We start from the raw sequence: 18,186 nt of genomic DNA on the forward strand, positions 1-18,186 counted from the left end.
GCAGCAGGGCACATGTGTGCAGGAACTGAACAAGGTCCTGCAGCAGGGCACGGGTCTGCAGGAACTAAACAACATTCAGCAGCAGGGCACAGGTCTGCAGGAACTAAACAAGGTACTGCAGCTGTGCACAGGTGTGCAGGAACTGAACAAGGTACTGTAGCAGGGCACAGGTCTGCATGAACTAAACAAGGTTATGCAGCAGGGCACGAGTCTGCAGAAACTAAACAAGGTACTGCAGCAGGGCACGGGTCTGCAGGAACTAAACAAGATACTGCAGCAGGGCACGGGTCTGCAGGAACTAAACAAGGTACTGGAGCAGGCATGGGTCTGCAGGAACTGAACAAAGTACTGCAGCAGGGCACAGGTGTGCAGGAACTAAACAAGGTACTGGATCAGGGCACAGGTCTGCAGAAACTAAACAAGTTACTGGAGCAGGGCACAGGTCTGCAGGAACTAAACAAGGTACTGGAGCAGGCATGGGTCTGCAGGAACTACACAAGGTACTGCAGCAGGGCACAGGTGAGCAGGAGCCAAACAAGGTACTGCACCAGAGCACAGCTGTGCAGGAACTAAACAAGGTACTGCAGCAGAGCACAGGTCTGCAGGAACTAAACAAGGTACTGGAGCAGGCATGGGTCTGCAGGAACTACACAAGGTACTGCAGCAGGGCACAGGCGTGCAGGAGCTAAACAAGATACTGCAGCAGGGCACAGCTGTGCAGGAACTAAACAAGGCACTGCAGCTGTGCACAGGTGTGCAGGAAATAAACAAAGTATTGCAGCGGGGCACAGGTCTGCAGGAACTGAACAAGACACTGCAGCAGGGCACAGGTGTGCAGGAACTGAGCAAGGTACTACAGCAGGGCACAGGCCTGCAGGAGCTGAACAAGGTACTGCAGCTGTGCACAGGTGTGCAGGAACTGAACAAGGTACTGCAGCAGGGCACAGGTGTGCAGGAAATAAACAAGGTACTGGAGCAGGGCACTGGTCTGCAGGAACTGATCAAAGTACATCAGCAGTGCACAGATCTGCAGGAACTAAACAAGGTACTGGAGCAGGCATGGGTCTGCAGGAACTACACAAGGTACTGCAGCAGGGCACATGTGTGCAGGAACTAAACAAGGTACTGCAGCAGGGCACAGGCCTGCAGGAACTAAGCAAGGTACCACAACATGGCACTGGTCTGCAGGAATCATACAAAGTCCACCAGAGGCACAGGTCTACAAGTTATAGTCCGCAAATTATAGTTACCTTAGGGCATGATTTATGTTTCTTGAAATAACTCTATAACTGCTGAATTTCTATGGTTTTGTGCATGTAGAATCTAGACCTAACTATAGAAAATTGAGAGCACATAGGAAGCAAGTCATAGGATATGGGCGCTCACAGTGAGTCAATATAATAGCATTAACATTCCAATTTTAACATGGTGCTCCTGGCAAGAGGATCTTCCTAACTCCTCTAATGTTTCCAGGGAAACTCACAATGACAAAACACAGCTGTCAGGGCACCCATGAATCTATAATTCCAAGTAAGTAATATATCAATATGTAATGTATAATGGCATTAATACCATGGAGAGTTTCAAGCTCAATTTATTGTTCAACAAAAAAGTTCATCATAGTAACCACAGAATTGTCCTTTGACATCCATGTTCATGTAGTAAACACAGTATTGAAGTCAGTATCCATGTAGCACATACAGCCACAGCCAACACGTGTTTCGTCCTATGAGAACAGTACTCTCACGGACTTCATCAGGGCTTAACTCAAATTATATCTACATGTATAACCAGTATCATTAAGAACCGTCCAGAGTCTGAGTAAAATATATATAATATCCAACATTAGGATGCAAATGAAGTATTCAAGAACCGTTTCCTGACAGAGGCACAACGTAAACAATGGCTGTTTCTGGCGGCTGCTTGCAGCACTCCGTTTTCAATAGCGTCTGTCAGTTCCAGGCTGCCATTCACTACTCCTACCTCCCCTCTAGGCACGCGCTGCTATCTCCCGAGTGCCGGTTGCGATGGTTCCGCTATCAACAATGACCACTTCCAATAGAATCTACCGTGCTCTGCCCATCGCAGCATTAAGTCTAGACCTAACTATAACATCCTTGTAACCTTTGTTTTTTTAGTGAATTTGTAAGGTTTTTTAAATTCTATTTCCTAACTATAATATCCTTGTAACATTTGTTTTTTTCAGTGAATTTCTATTTTTTTTTTACGGTTAAGTAAGATGCCCATCGCATTGCATGGTGGGGGTTGGATGCGGGCCTGGCACCCTAATTTCCTTATTTACTGCAGTATCGTCAGTAGAAAATGCTTTCAGTTTTCCACTTCGATTCAATCAAGATGGCGCTCAGATGTGCCACACTTTTGGCAGAAATTCTGAATGTAGGACTCTGGTTGCTCATTAGAACACTGTAGCAAGCTGCTGATCACCAGAGAGTTAACTGGCAGTCTGCTGCTGGTGATGAAAGTGCATGTTTTAGGAGGCATGTCAGAATGTTTTAATGAAATAGAAGAGGAAGATATCTGAGAGCTCACTTAAAACATGCTAATTGTCTTTCTATAGAACTAACCATAATTTCAATGACAAAATTAACCCCCTCGTTTTGTTCCTTTCTAAATTAAGGGCCTCATTATGACTTCCACGGGCTTACTAAAAGACCGCCGAAGCCGCGGGTGCCACTATACCGCCAGTGCTGGCGGTATATGTGGCTCCCTACTATGACTTTTCCGCTGGGCCAGCAGAAAAGTTACATCAACATTGTAGCCGGCTCATAATAGAGCCTGCGGCAATGTTGATGTGCAGCGGGTGCAGCAGCACCCGTCGCGCATTTAACTGCCTGAAATTCAGGCAGTGAAATGCGTGATGGGGCTGTGCCTGGGGGCACCCCAAGTCCCCCTTGCCGCCATCCTTTCCATGGACAGGCTGGCGGTTGGGGACTCATAATCCATGGGGATTATGGCCGCCTGGCGGAAGCCTGGCGGTCAAGTGGAGGGGCCGGCGGTATGCCTGTGGCTAATGCACCACGGTCATAATACCCTGCTGGTACACCGCCAGCCTGTTGACGGTGTTACTGCCAGTGTACCACCGGCCGCCAGGGTCGTAATGAGACCCTTAATGTTTTAAGTTTTACCAGTTTGATTCAATCATGATGGCGTCAGGTAAACAATACTATTTTCAACTGTTGTTGTATCTCTAGAACATCCTGATTCATTATGAGCAAACCGTCTAGATAAACAATCATCCTTATTCCTCTTTCTCTTAAATACCCACAACTGTTCTCAGAACTTTTGTAAAACACCAAGGGGCCGAAATTAATCCGAAAGGAAGGAAAAGAAATTGATACAACCGCTTTTTCCAACGGAATTGTAAAAACTTCTGACTCTCCTTTGCCATTGGAATTGTGAAATTGGCATCCTTGAGATCCAGTTTCATCATCCAATCCAAATCCTGAATAATGTGTCGTAACAAATGTACCCCTTCCATTTTTAAATGGTGGAACGTCACAAACCGATTCAAACCCATCAAGTTTATGACAGGTCTCCAGCCCTTGTCTTTCTTCTCTACCAAGAACAAAGTACTCACAAAACCCTTGTCCTCTTCTTCTATTTCCACAATAGCCTTTTTCTGTAACAAAACATTTGTTCTTCCTGTACAATGTTCTCTAACTCTGTCTGAAACACTTCTTTTGGTTCTGTCATTTGGAAGTGTTTTTGATCGAATTCCATACAGTAACCCTGTATTGTCTGCAAAACAAACACATCTTGAGTTATTGTTTCCCATTCTTATTTCTAAAACTGCAACCTTCCTCCAACACTTGTAGGGATAAAAGTGGAAATAGTCCTTGTACTCACCTTGCCCTTAACTTTAGTACTCTGTCCTCTACTTCTGTTCGATCTATCTCATCCTCTCCCTTTTTGGGGATAGAATTGAGAACCACCGTAGCTCCTGAATGAGCCATTTACTTGGTTTCCTGAATATTGCATTTGATATTCGCTCTACCATATGATCGGCCAGAAGGGCACCCTCTCCGTCCTGCCCTACCATAAAATCTACTGTCATTAAGAACTCTCTTCATGGAATATTTTGCCTTGTCCAGACTAGTAAAAGTCTGTACATACTTAGTAGGGGACCTAACCATCCCTCCACCAAAAAGCAGCCCTCTTGCTTCATTGGAAATTTCTTCCTTTGCCAAATCACATCCTTTCTGGTTAATGCGCATTAACACTGTTTTGCGCCTTTCACTCAGTAATCCGGCATTTGCATTTCCTAGAAAACACATTGCTCATTGACACCAACCTCAGAGTAATAATATCTAAATCTGTACCCTTTATCGGGGCATCCTCTACTGCATCGAAAATTTTTGCCAAAGGTCCCAGAATATCCAAGACCTTATCCTGACATTGTTTTAGGGATTTCTCAAATCCTTTCCTATGATCTTTTCCTAGCTTAAACAAGTATATGATTAAATTGGTGTCCAAATTAGCTGTGATAGTCACTTCTTCTTCAATAACAGGTTGAGAGTATTCAGCTCTCATTATACTTCTTTCATCCTTTTCCAAAGGTTCACATAACCTTGACTTAATATAATCTGCAACATGGTCCAAGGGCCACCACTCCTTGCCCCTAGGGTGATGAATATCCCTGGGATCAAATAATTTTTCACCAAATGGATCTACAACAGGACACAATTTTCTAATTTTAGGTCTCACTGTAATTTCTTCCTCAACATCTACATATTTTTGTATATTCTAAATCCAGAATATATTTGTCTAAGTCAGATTTTTTACTGCAAGATCCCAATTCATCAAATGAATCAATTTTATTTTCAGTGTTAACTGACTTTTTATTACGTCGTGTTGGACATCTTTTCTCTTTGCACCGCTTTGGATTCCTCTGTTACTCAGCATCTCATCCATGTGCTTACGTTTATTCAGACATTTACCCCCAGGACCCTTAGTCACATCATCCTCATCTGATATTGAATAATATTCCTCATCATCCAAATTCCGCTTTTCTCTATTTTTGTTCAATACTAGCTGAACTGTTTCCTGAACTACTGACTGTAGTTCTTTAGGCTGTATTTTCCTTATCTCTTCCTGTGAGCTTTTTCTACAATGAGCTCACTCATGATGTCTGCCTCTAAATGAGTTGCTATTTCCTCAATGTATCTATTAGGTGAAATCACTTAAGTTCTGTATAAAATGATTAATATAACTCCTCACAAGGAGCAGACCAACAAAAGCGAGTGGAATCATTACAGACTGCCACTCTATCACAGCTGTTTCCACTGTTTCCATGGAAAGAACTTCACACCCTCGAATTCCTTTAGAAATTGACCCTATTGTCAATCCAATAAACCGAGTTCCTTTAGAAACAGGCATACGTGATGGCACATTCACCACGCTTAGAACATAAGTTCAATCACCCCCCAAAAATGCTACAACCTCTGAAATAGATGACGCAGGCGTTTTCAGGTGTCTTCCTCTGCGTGCATGTCGTCACAAGCGCAAGTGACTCGAGCGCACAAGTCGTGCATCCCGTCACGAGCCCACGCGACTCGAGCGCACAAGTCACGTGCGTTCTATAATGGTAAATATTTATTTTAATATGAACAAATGATTGTACGTTAATATTTAAGATTATAAATGCTTAACAAGAATCGTTTTTTTAAAACAATAATTCCAAACATTCCTTATGCTCAAAATATAATCCTACTGGTAAACCATGAAAAATGAAAATTTAAAAATAATATACATTATAAACATTACCCATAAATTGGGAAGAAACAACTATAAAATCCATACAAAGTGGATAATTCCCAAAGAAACACAGTAGTAATACACACTCATACAATCCTTACAAAAACAATACTTATCTGCCTAGAGCAGCAAATAAAAGAGGAAGAAAATGGTGGATATACTTATGAGTCTCAAAATTCTATTCTATTGTGATGTGTGTTCATTCTATTTGGGAGCTTTTAAAGGTGCTGATCCGGAGTATCAATAAATCAATCAATCAGGGAATTTGTAAAGTGCACTACTCACCCTTGAGGGTCTCAAGACGCTGGGGGGGGGGGGGAGGATGGCTGCTACTGCTCAAACATCCAGGTCTTGAGAAGTCTCCTGAAAGTAAGGAGGTCCTTGGTCTGATGCAGGTGGGTAGGAAGAGTGTTCCATGTTTTGGCGGTGAGGTGCGAGAATGATCTGCCACCAGTGGTTGTTCTGCAGATGCGTGGGATGGTGGCGAGGGCGAGGTCGGCAGAGGAGAGCTATCGGGTCGGGGTGTAGAAGGAGAGCCGTCTGTTGAGGTATTCTGGTCCGGAGTTGTGCAGTGCCTTGCGAGCGTGGGTGAGGAGTTTGAAGGTGATTCTCCTGTTGACGGGGAGCCAATGCAGGTCTCTCAGGTGGGCTGTGATGTGGCAGTGGTGGGGGATGTCCAGGATGAGGTGTGCGGAGGCGTTCTGGATGCGTTGCAGTCTTTTCTGGAGTTTGGCCGTGGTTCCTGCGGAGAGGGCATTGCCGTAGTCCAGTTTGCTGTTTACGGGGGCATTGGTGACTGTTATTCTGGTTTCAGTGGGGATTCACTTGTAGATCTTCCGAAGCATGCGGAGGGTGTTGAAGCAGGAGGAGGAGATGGCATTGACTTGCTGAGTCATAGATAGTGAAGAGTCCAGGATGAATCCCCGGTTGCGTGCGAGGTCGGTGGGTGTCGGTGCATGAATAATAGGTTATGCATGATGCTAGCCTCCTGTCGACATAAATCAACTTACAAGCTGCGCCTGTTGAAGTACAACAGGAAGATATTTGAGAACTCACTTAAAATGTGTCCTAATTTTTCTTTCTACAGCACTAGCCATTATTTCTATGACAAAATGAGTCCCCTCATTTTGTTCCATTCTAAATTAAATGTTTTAAGTTTTACTAATTTGGCTTAATCAAGATGACATCAGGTGTGCCATACTTTTGTCATAAGTAAGACCGTTAGCGCTCTAGTTGTTCTTTAGAACATACTGGGAGGCTGCAGTAGGACAGAAGGGAATCAACTCACCCCCTGCTCCTGTTGGAAGTACATGTTTTACTGAGAATGTCAGACCAAATTCTCATATGGCTGAGAAAGATAATTTACAGAAAATGTGCTCTCATTTGAGCTTCTGGAGCACCTTCCATAACCTCTATGGGAAAATCATGAGAAAACAGTTTTCTCTCAAACATTATTCATGAAATTTCCAGCAGAGTTAAATCACCTTCGAACACACCCCAATTCCTAAAATTAGTATAGTACCATCAACAAATGATTTAGATTGTAACTAAAATCTGTTTTCACCCTTTAAATTATCTCATTTTTGTGACAATCAAAACCTGCCGTTCACTACAATGCACTTCAATGGGTGCTTCATGTATATTGGTCCCAAGGTGGCTGCCAGCACTTCCTGGTTAAAGTGCTGTCAGCCAATCAGATCTCACCATGAGATCTGTGCTTAGGCTCCGCCCAGATATGCACGTTTGGTTTTCCTTTAATATCTCTAAAATTACAGAATGCATTTACGCCAAATGAAAAGCATGATCTGTGAACCAAAAGCTACCTTTCTGGTGCGTGTGAGCGCCAAAACGTCTTAACAAACTCCTCTGTAGAATAAACACTGCAATCAAACCTCACAGAGTGCCAAGACTTCCTTTAGAATTGCTGGGCAAGTTGTAGGGTGTGTATATATATATATGTATTTACCCTACAACTTGCCCGGCAATTCTAATTATATATATATATATATATATATAATATTCACTTAAAAAAACAAACGTTACAGGGACATTGTAGTTAGGCTCATATTTTGACCGAACCATAGATATTCATCTGTTAGCATTATCTCAAGTACTAAAACTTGTGCCCTCAGGTAACTATAACTCCTGCCATGCACAGGTTTTTCTGCAAAACTTTTACTACAAATATTACGTTGATACTATCAATGATGTTATCAAAGATGTCCTCAGTGCCGTAATATGTGTGGTGATAAGCAGTGCATGGTGAGGGTGAGAATTATAGTTATGTTAGGGCAAGAGTTATAGTTAATTGAGATAACTCTAACTGTGACAGGTGAACTTCTATGGTTTGGTAAGTCTAACATGTGAGCCTACCTATGACGTTCTTGCCGGCAGATGATAGAGATGAGTCTTTGTCTATAACTGACTGTCCTCCTCTGTTTCTTCCCCTTCGCCCCAGGCTCACAGGGTGCTGGATGAACTCGCAGATATGGATCAGTGGCTGCAGGACCTGGCCAGCTCGCTGTCCGAGCCTGCCGTCATGAGGGACCCAGACGTCATTAGGAAAGACCTCCAAGAGACCAGCCACATGGAGACCGAGCTGTCCTCTCACGGCGTCTCCCTCCACGCGCTGAGGGAGGAGATAGACAGGATCCCCACCGGCAGCCGGCTCTTCTTAGCTGCAAAGATCCAGAAGAGGGCAGAAGCAGTGGAGGAAAGGTAGGACCCACCATATGTCTTTTCCAAGCTGGCAATGAAAGACCAACTCACATTGTCATTAAGATCCAGATCAAAATCATCCAGAGACTGGTGGGCTTCTTCAAAGTCCCAGTGCTCCTGTAGCAGAGAAGTGGTTGATTGGCCATCCTTTCAGAAACCAGGGGATGGGGAAGAAATACAAGCAATGAACAGGTTTTTTTCAGTGAATAATCACAGTTTTGAACGCAATCGCCTGGGTCCAAAAAACCCTCCAAGAAATAAGCTGTACAAGTAAGAACATCATATTTGTTCAAAAGTTTAAGACTGAGCTGTCCAGGCACCTGGGAGAAGGATATGTATGTTCTGTTACTGCCCAGTAGCTGGCAGACATGGGTGCACAGAGGTAGCCCATTTAGTGATGAGGATGCAAGCTTCTGAAGTAGAGAATTTTACAGCAGTGAGACAGTTTTGCACCCAAAAAGAGGGAGAATGGCACTGTGGCCACTGGGGATTAAACTCCCCTCAGCATCCCCAGGAGCCCCTTAGGCCCCTCTAGGTCCCCACTAGGGCCCCTGAAGAAGGTGTTCTTAAAGTACAGGTTTCAATGTAACATGGCTTTTTTCTTAGCTCCTTTGAAGAACTGGAGGCATATTTACAATGAATCGGCATAGGGCAGCGTTGCAAGTCTTTTTGCTGTGCTGCTGTATGCCAATGTGAAAGGGCAGAAATGCACCATATTTACAAGATACGGTTCATTACTGTCCTTTCAGCCAGCCCTGGCACACAATTTGGTGCCTAGCACCAACGCAGGCCCCCTTGCACTATGGTGCGCAATGTGTACGTTGTTGGCAGGGTTTGTTTTTGTGCAGGAAGGGACACATTCCTGCATAAAAACAATCCATGGAGGATTTTTCCTCTTTCTATTTGTGCTGCAGAATGCAACACACATAGAAAGAGAAAAAATTGAGAAGAAATAAGGATATTATTCCTCGAAACACCTTAGCTGGGGAGGCGCACAACTTTAACTTATTCCGAGGTTTACAGATCCTTGTGAATCTGGGATTGAGACAAAACCCATGGGTGATGCAACGCCCACTGAATGCCCCCCTGATGCAGTGTAGGGGACGCAGTGACTTGCGCTTCTTTGCCTTACATTATATTCATGATGACATAAAAAGCCTCCTAGATAAGGGTCTCACTCTGCGCTGCTGGACCGTCATTAAAAGTGACGCACAAGCAGCGCAAGGGGCTTGTAAATAAGCCCCTTGGTGTTTTCATTTGTAACCACTGATACCCCATTTTACCAAAGATGGCCAAAACCCTCCGTCGGGTCCCACTAGGAACACATCCTGCACCTCATATAGGGTATTCGTCCGCATGTACAGTTATGAGACAAAACTTACTAAAATTAACTAAAACAGTTTCCTGGTGACACCATGAGTCTGATGGACTCATGGGTAGCCAACATGTGTCTTCTGGCCTTGGCATTAATGTACAGTCTGGTGTGGCTGAGGAAAGATGGCTGAGGACAGAGGAATCCTTGGGCTCCTCGGCAATGCGTCAGTATCCTTACCCATTACGCTTGTCAGCTGTCTCTATGGATGTCATCGTTTCTACCTTGGCAGGTTTGCGTTGGTGAAAGACGCCGTCAGGCGCAGAGAGCTGGACCTCAGAGATTCGTTGGTTCTGTCCGAATTTTTACAGAATGTGCAGATGGAGGAGAAACTGAGCCCGAGGAACGTGACGCCGGTAAGGAACACTTCATGAGCAACAGACGTATAGGTGTCAACAGCACCAGGGTCATACTGCCAGCTGCACCACACCCTTTACATGATCTACGACTTTGGGCCTGATTTAGTTATCGGCGGTTGGGTTACTCTGTCACAAATGTGACTGATATCCAGTCCACAGAAACCTAAATCCATAGGAAATAAAGGGACATATATTTCAGCTAATGGGATATCCATCACCGTCGTGACAGAGTAACCCATCCGCCAATGTCTAAATCAGGTCCTTTATGTTCATTTCATACCATCAACACCCCACGTGCCAAGCTGGCTCCCGTATGAAATAATTGACTTATTTGTTGAAAGGTCTTCACTCTTTTACACTGAGGACCATGTCTCTGGCCCGGTTTGCATCGCTCTTGCACCACGCACTGTGGAGCAAGAGTGACGCAAACCTTAAGTGAGATTTATGGATCCATGCAAGGCCACCTTGCGTGGCCCTCCGTGGCGTTATAAATCTCGAGCAATGTAGCTCAGTGCAAAGCGCTGCGTTACATTACTCTCTGCCAGGGAGGCATTGCCATGGGAGTTGTATGGCTGTTCTCGTGCAACATCCATGGATTTTGATACATTCCCAGATTTAGAAGAACTTGTAAATCAGGGAATACGCCAAAAAGATACGCCTCCCAGGAGAGGCGTAACAAGGAGCAATATCAACATTTCTCCACGTTCTTTCCTCCTTCTATGTGGCTGCAGTCTGCACCATGCATTGGAAGAGGAAAAAGCCTCGCAGGGTTGTTTTTGTGCAGGAAGGTGCCCCCTACTTCATGAACACAATCCTGCCTACGACGTGGGCATCCTTGCACCATGGTGCAAGGGGGCCTACTTTTACCACTAGGCTGCCAAAAGGGCACCAGCGCAGGGGGGAAGGACAGGCATGCACAGTATTGGATAAATACAGTGCATTCCTGCCATGTCCCTGTGACGCAGGGCACCGCATGAAGGTGTCTTTCTCCACTGCCCTGCACCTCAAGGGCCATGAATATGGGCCTCAGTGCCCCATCCAATATATTAAGTCATCACAATATGAATTTTCAAGCGCACTGAAATATTCTTCTAGCAGAATCCTGTGCCAGAGTGACAGCTCCTATAATGGATGAATCATTTAACCAATATATCCCTGTGTTACACAACATTTTTTGACTACAAAAGTTCTTTAAACATTTAGCTAATGGTGTAAGGATACGCTGCCTCTCTTTTTGTCATGCACACCTACATATGAGATACCTTTCTCACAATGCGTCTCTCTTTATAATAACCCTATATCATGGCATTAAAGGCAGTGTCTGCCTTCCATTTCTTTTTCAAAGTTTAGGAAAAATAATCAGTTGAATTTTTACTACTATTGATCTAATAAGTTACAAAAAGCATATTTCAAACATTTTAAGAAACCTCCCCGGCCATTGTAATTGTAAAGCTGTTGGTGTGTTTCGGCTGTGGTAAGAAACTGTAACCTGCCTTCTTCAGGACAATTGCAATTTGCAACATAATTCACTGTACAAGTAGTATCTCAGGGCAGATTCATATTTATTTTGGGTAAGGTTTAATGACTGTTCTATGGGTGGATGGTAGCACTGTGTGCTTGGTAATTATAGCATCCTTGACTGTGTTGTGTTATAACATTTAGAGAAGGCGTGATTAGGGAGTTGCTTAATCCTGGTCACCACTTACCACCAAACATTGCAACTGCTTTTGGGACTGTGGAATGAGAGTCGTAGGTGTCCTATGGACAATGCGTTTGCACCCTTTTAACAGGGAAGGACATGCTGGTACCCTGCTTGCTTTTTGAGTACGGCAGAGTTGGAACAAGTTTGGCAGTCCAAGAAGTGGCCTTATTGGGTGAGAGATTCTGTTTGAGTGTGAAATCACACTTCTTGAAGCTAAATTAAAGGCCTGCCATCTACCCATTGTCGAGACAGAAGCACATTAGTAGGTGTAAACCTGATGGATTTGCTTGTCTGGTGCAATCCACCAAAAACATATCAGCCAATGTCAAAGGAGGTATAGTCTGAAGTTGAGCCATGAGAATTCCCCACGTAAAAGACTAAAATTGAGGCAAGAATAGCATTTAGCAGTGTGCACACCCCACAAATGTGTCATGGCCAGGATCCTAGCTACCTTAGAGCTTAAACCAAGATCTATCGACCTCATCGCTATCCCTGGGCAATGTCGGGATATCTTGAAAACATTAAGGACAAGGTTCTTCTTCTAATGTAACTGATGATTGCATGGTTCTGGAGTGTTTAGAAGGCAGTCAGTATTCAGCCTGCACTTTATAGCTCCTAACAAAATACTTTAACACCCCTGACCTTCCCCAAACAAATAACCAGCTTGTGTTGCACCTCCAGTGAGAAGCTAAGAAATTCTGTGGGTGGTACTTCTCACTGGCCACCTCTCGTGCCCTTGTAAAGTAGCCATTCAGTTCCTCAAGTCTCCAGAGAGGAAAAGGTAGGGCAACCAGAGGTAAGCCCTTAATAGACAAAGTACACCGAGGGCCAAGTGGGGGGCCCTGGAGTCATGTCTTCACATAGTGGCTTGTTTTGTTGTGCACAGATAGCCACACACAGGAACTTCCCAAGCTGTGTCTTAAAAAGATAACACTTGGCCCTTGACAAAAAAAATATATATGGCATACACTGATCTCCTCTATCCTAGCCAATGTTGCCAAACTAATAAGCTCTCGTTTGGTTGGGGGGAGCCAGATTGAGTAGTGGGCACTGTGTTTTTTGCATTGTAGGATACTCAGCATTGGCTCCACATCTGACTTTTGAAGCCCATGAGATCCACCTAGGACCACTTGACTCTCAGGTCTGGGCAGAAGTAATGGTCTGTACGATTCTGATTGCAATATTTTTCTTTCAGGCGGTGAGGAGGAGGCTTGATTTTCGTGAGCCGCTGCGCCTTACGCCGACGAAGGAAGGACAGAAGCAGGTGACTGTTGAGAATGTGGAAGAGATGGCCACGCCACTGGACGAGCTCCAAGAAGCGGTGGACATGCTGAACGATGCTGTCAAGGAGCGGGAGAGAGTCATGGCCGCTGAGAAGGAGACCGGAAGCCTGGCACATCTCGTATGTTTATGAACTGGGTAGGGGTGCATGACTTTGGGGCGGTAGGGCCTTGCAGACCATCCCCAGAGGAACACAGAGTGGTTCTGGCCCCCTAGAGAACCTAGCAGTGTTGCTTAAGTTGAGTCCCTTGTAGCAGCACAAAGGTACCTCCTGTAGGCCCAGCAGTGACATCTGCGGTCTACTGTTCCAACACTGCGAGGTGCTACCTAATACCTACCAGGCAAAAAGTGATGCTCTCTGCCAAAATTTGATATCGGAATAAATGGTCCTTTCAGAAAAACTTAGGGCCTGATAGAGTTTGGTGGATGGGTTACTCCGTCATAAATGTGACTGATATCCCGTCCACTGTATTACAAGCCCAATATATCCTAAGGAAATCGTAAAATGGAGGACGGGATATCCGTCACGTTTGTGACGGAGTTACCTGTTTACCAAACTGTAAATCAGGCCCGTTGTGTATCTGCAGAATACAATACAAAATAGAAAATACCTGTTAGCGGGCAGCGTCTCTCAAATGACACCATAAGTTGGTATCATGTGAGAGAAGCTGCCCGCTCGCTTCTGCTCTTGTGCGATACGACAGCTTATACGTGCACACGAGCTTCTGCCTGCCACCCCTCAATATTTTGGGATGGTCATTCCACGGGGCCATTATAAGTGTGTTTTCCCCACTTGGAGGTATTTCCTTTTACAACAATGTGCCTGTCTGTGTAGAGTTTTGGTTTTGTTCCCAGAGGATTTCCCAGGGGCTGTTAAACAACTGTTCACCCCTTTTAGTGGTATTCTGTGAAGGTAGTTGTTGCCTTCCCTGGTACATTTTTTGTTGTCATCATATAGGCAGCTGGGGTGTGCCTTTGTTTTGTCCTGATGAAGACCCTGCTTTGATGTGCGATTTACTCTTTCTTTTGGTGGGTTGAAACGTTGATGACAAATTCCGAGCCTGAATCACAGAGAGAGTGGATTGAACTATTGATTCGGTGAACTGAGTAGAGAGCCCTATCAGCATATCCTTGCAATGAATTTTGCCCCCCGACCAGCCGACTCAAGAATCATTATAGAATCATATTGGGGAATAATTCCAATTTATGTATTATGCGCTATTTGACACATTGCACAATCACTTTTGCACGTATGCACGGAGCACTTTTAGTTTTGGTATCTTTATTGTCATTGTATATCCTTCGGTATAAACTTTATATAAACTGTTTTCTTTATACGATCTCTCCAGTGTTCTTCAGATGATTTTATAAGACAACACATAAATAAATGTACTTTATATTGTTTTCTGCAGATACACTAAGGGCCTGATATAGGGTCTGGCGGATGGGGTTACTCTGTCACAAATGTGATCGATATCCCGTCCGCCGTGCTACTATCCCATCATATCCTATGGAAATTGTAATACTGCGGATGGAATATCCCTCCCGTTGGTGACGGAGTAACTCGTCTGCCAAATTCTAAATTAGACCCTAAGTTTTTCCAACAGAACCATTTATTCTGCTATCGATTTTTTCCCAGGTTCTGAGGAATTCAGGGTTACTCCATTGGTGATAACAGTTTTGCCAAAATTGAGCATACTTTCAGTGGCCCCAAGCAGCAAGCGTTAATCCCAGGGGTGGAACGGGGACTCAACCACTAGACCTTGTATAAGAAATGAAATTGGACATAGCAAGAGTGGTACCTCTGTGTATCCTGGCATGGTGGGATTGTAGAACCAGTTCATTGCTAGGGCACCATATCCATGGTAACCATAAGGGGCCGTAGGATTAGCAAGGGAGCTGTGGGGTTTTGAAATTAGTGTGTTGGAGACGTATAGTGTTGTGTCTTCTGGCCTTCTGGATCATCTCCATAAGAGTGTGGTGGCCACATGGACATGTAGTGATGCCTGCCGGCCACACTGCCCTGTGGGTAATCGCCCTCTGTGTTTCCTCACATGTCCCCCACAGCTCTCCGAAGTGTCCCAAAGGATATCCTCAGCTCAGAGCCAGGCAGAGGCGCTCGGCCAGGACATTGTGGAAACGGAGAGGGACTTTGCTGCGGTGAAGAGCGAGCCAGGCTTGGAAGGACTCCAAGAGCTGCAGGACAAGCAGAAGGAAATGGAGGTGAGTTGGAGATCTCTCCTGGAGTTGGGGTAACAGGGTTTGTTGAAAAGATAGTCTGTTGAAGTGTTCAAAGTGCAGATTCTTAATGTCTTAGAAGAAGTATAGAGATTAGTCAATAAAGTGGATAGAAGAGAGAAGATCCGAAGGTCACACATGCTGTGTGTCAAACCATGGAGCAGCCGTGGGGGAGGCCACCACTGCAGTATTGTGGGGTGGGAAATATTTATGTTAAAGAATCACCTCAGCATCTATACTTTGTGGAGCAGTGGCTCTCAACCTTTTGACTTCTGTGGACCCCCACTTTATCTTTACTGGAACCTAGGGACCCCCACTGAATCATTATTGGAATCTGGGGATCCCCTGCTGAGTCATTACCAGAAGACGGGGACCCCGGCCTAAACATTGTCTATGATTTGAGCCTCAAAACAATACACAAAAAATACAGAAACAAACATTCATCAAACACAAACACAAATTATAAAAGATTTTATTTAATTTGGAAACAAATATAAAGAAAATATGAATTTTAATAGGAAGGCTAGAGCTTTTCTAAATTCAGTTGAAGCCACACATCGTCCATACCATATTCTGTTTGATGCACCTGTACAGCGCCCACAAATCAACCTGAGGATAGTGATTTAACTTTTAGCCTCCAATTTCAAATTCCTTGATATTTACAGTCTGTTTTAAAATTTTCAGTGGTACATTTAGCCACTTTATTTATATACACTTTACGAATCTGTTAATATTATTTAATTTCTAAGCAGTCGCGGAGCCCCTGAGGAGGCTTCGTGGACCACCAGGGACCCCCGGACCACAGGTTGGGAACCGCTGTTGTAGAGGATCAGTAGAGTGGCTGTGGGGTGCTACTGTGCAGGTGTGTGAGATCTGTGTGTGGCTTCACCGCCAAGTGGTGGGACCAGTGCGAGCGAGCCGCAGGGGGTTCGAGGATAGGCCCAGATGCAGTTGAATGGGGTGGAGGTCTGTTCTTCATGATGTCTGGTGCAGCAGAACGTGTTGGCCGCACTATGAGAATTACAGGGACTGTTTCAGGGCACAACTCTGGTGCACTGGCCAAGCTGAGTGTGGGTCTCAGGATTTGAAAAGAAGCTGAAGCTGACTGGGATGTTAAGGGGCTCCTGCTCCCATCTGTGGGCAGTCAGCAGGTCACTGGTGCTAAGCCAGCGGTGTTGCTTGGTGGGTTAAGGCACGTGCTGCACTTGACACCCGCAGGTTACAAGCCTCGATCCCACCAGAATGGCTGTGGAGGTTGAGGGGCTGCTGCAATGTTCTGCAGCCTCCAGGGCACAAACTCCAACACCAGGAAGATAGCTTGGTGGGTTAGTGCACCTGCTGCACAAAGAGGAGAGGGCAGAGAGAGAACACTCAGGGCTATTTGTATTTTATGTAAGGTATTTGATATTTACATTTAATTGTCTCATCCTCTGCTTTGTGGTGTGTGGGCGCAGAAGGGGTTGCTGTAAAGAAAGCTTTAAGAGTCCAGGCACATGCGTGAGTCCAGGCACGTGCGTGAGTCCAGGCACGTGCGTGAGTCCAGGCATGTGCATGAGTCCAGGCACGCGCGTGAGTTGAGGCTCATGCGTGAGTCTAGGCACGTGCATTAGTCGAGGCACATGCATGAGTCGAGGCATGTGTGTGAGTCCAGGCACATGCGTGAGTCGAGGCATGCGCGTGAGTCGAGGCACATGCGTGAGTCAAGGCACGTGCGTGAGTCGAGGCACATGCGTGAGTCGAGGCACGTGCGTGAGTCTAGGCACGTGCATGAGTCTAGGCATGCGCGTGAGTCGAGGCACATGCGTGAGTCAAGGCACGTGCATGAGTCGAGGCACATGCGTGAGTCGAGGCACATGCGTGAGTCGAGGCACGTGCGTGAGTCTAGGCACGTGCATGAGTCTAGGTACGTGCGTGAGTCGAGGCACATGCGTGAGTCCAGGCACGTGCATGAGTCCAGGCACGTGCGTGAGTCTAGGCATGTGCACGAGTCCAGGCACGCGCGTGAGTGTAGCTGACGCAGGTGAAGCAAGACACAAACACTACCAACCCTGACTTGCATCCGTAAGGCCTGGACTGAGGGGCACTGGCTGAGCAGTGTGTGTACCACACTACTGGGGCTACCCACAATACTGGAACTACCCACAGTACTAGTACTACCCACAGGATTACCCACAGTACTGGAACTACCCACAGTACCTGGGGTACCCACAGTACTGAGAATACTCGCAGTACTAGGACTACTCAGTACTACCTTCAGTAATGGGGCTACACACAGAAGTACTCACAGTACTGGAACTAACCACACTACTGGGACTACCCACAATACTCGAACTACCCTCAGTTCTGGGGCTACCCACAATACTGAGAGTAGTCATGGTAATGGGGCTACCCACAGGGCTGGACTACCCACAGTACTGGAACTACCCACAATAGGCACTACTTACAGTACCGTGACTATTCACAGTACTACCCTCTGTACAGGGAATACCCACAATACTGGAACTACCCACAGGCCTGCCCACAGTACTGAAACTACCCATAATAATGGGGCTACCCACACTACTGGGACTACCCACAGTACTGGGAGTACGCACAGTACTAGAACTACCCACACTTCTGCATTACCTGCAGTAATTAGGCTATCCACAATACTGGGAGTACCCACACTACTGAGGTTAGCCACAGTACCGGATCTACCCACAGTACAGGAACTACCCACAGTACTGGAACTACCCATAGCA

The 18,186-nt window shown here is 45.4% G+C and overlaps 1 protein-coding gene across 2 annotated transcripts in view; it reads left to right on the forward strand.

The window, feature by feature from the left end:
• The window catches only part of LOC138296871 (uncharacterized), a 246,381-nt gene that overhangs the window by 108,796 nt on the left and 119,399 nt on the right, over positions 1 to 18,186 (forward strand). For both annotated transcript variants that reach the window (XM_069236360.1, XM_069236361.1), the window contains exons 17-20: positions 8,234 to 8,493; positions 10,098 to 10,221; positions 13,122 to 13,328; positions 15,275 to 15,430. In XM_069236360.1, coding sequence (XP_069092461.1) covers positions 8,234 to 8,493; positions 10,098 to 10,221; positions 13,122 to 13,328; positions 15,275 to 15,430 — 747 coding nt within the window. The remainder of the gene's footprint in view (positions 1 to 8,233; positions 8,494 to 10,097; positions 10,222 to 13,121; positions 13,329 to 15,274; positions 15,431 to 18,186) is intronic.

The sequence above is a fragment of the Pleurodeles waltl genome, chromosome 5, assembly GCF_031143425.1.
Source record: "Pleurodeles waltl isolate 20211129_DDA chromosome 5, aPleWal1.hap1.20221129, whole genome shotgun sequence".
In the NCBI taxonomy this organism is placed as follows: Eukaryota; Metazoa; Chordata; class Amphibia; order Caudata; family Salamandridae; genus Pleurodeles; species Pleurodeles waltl.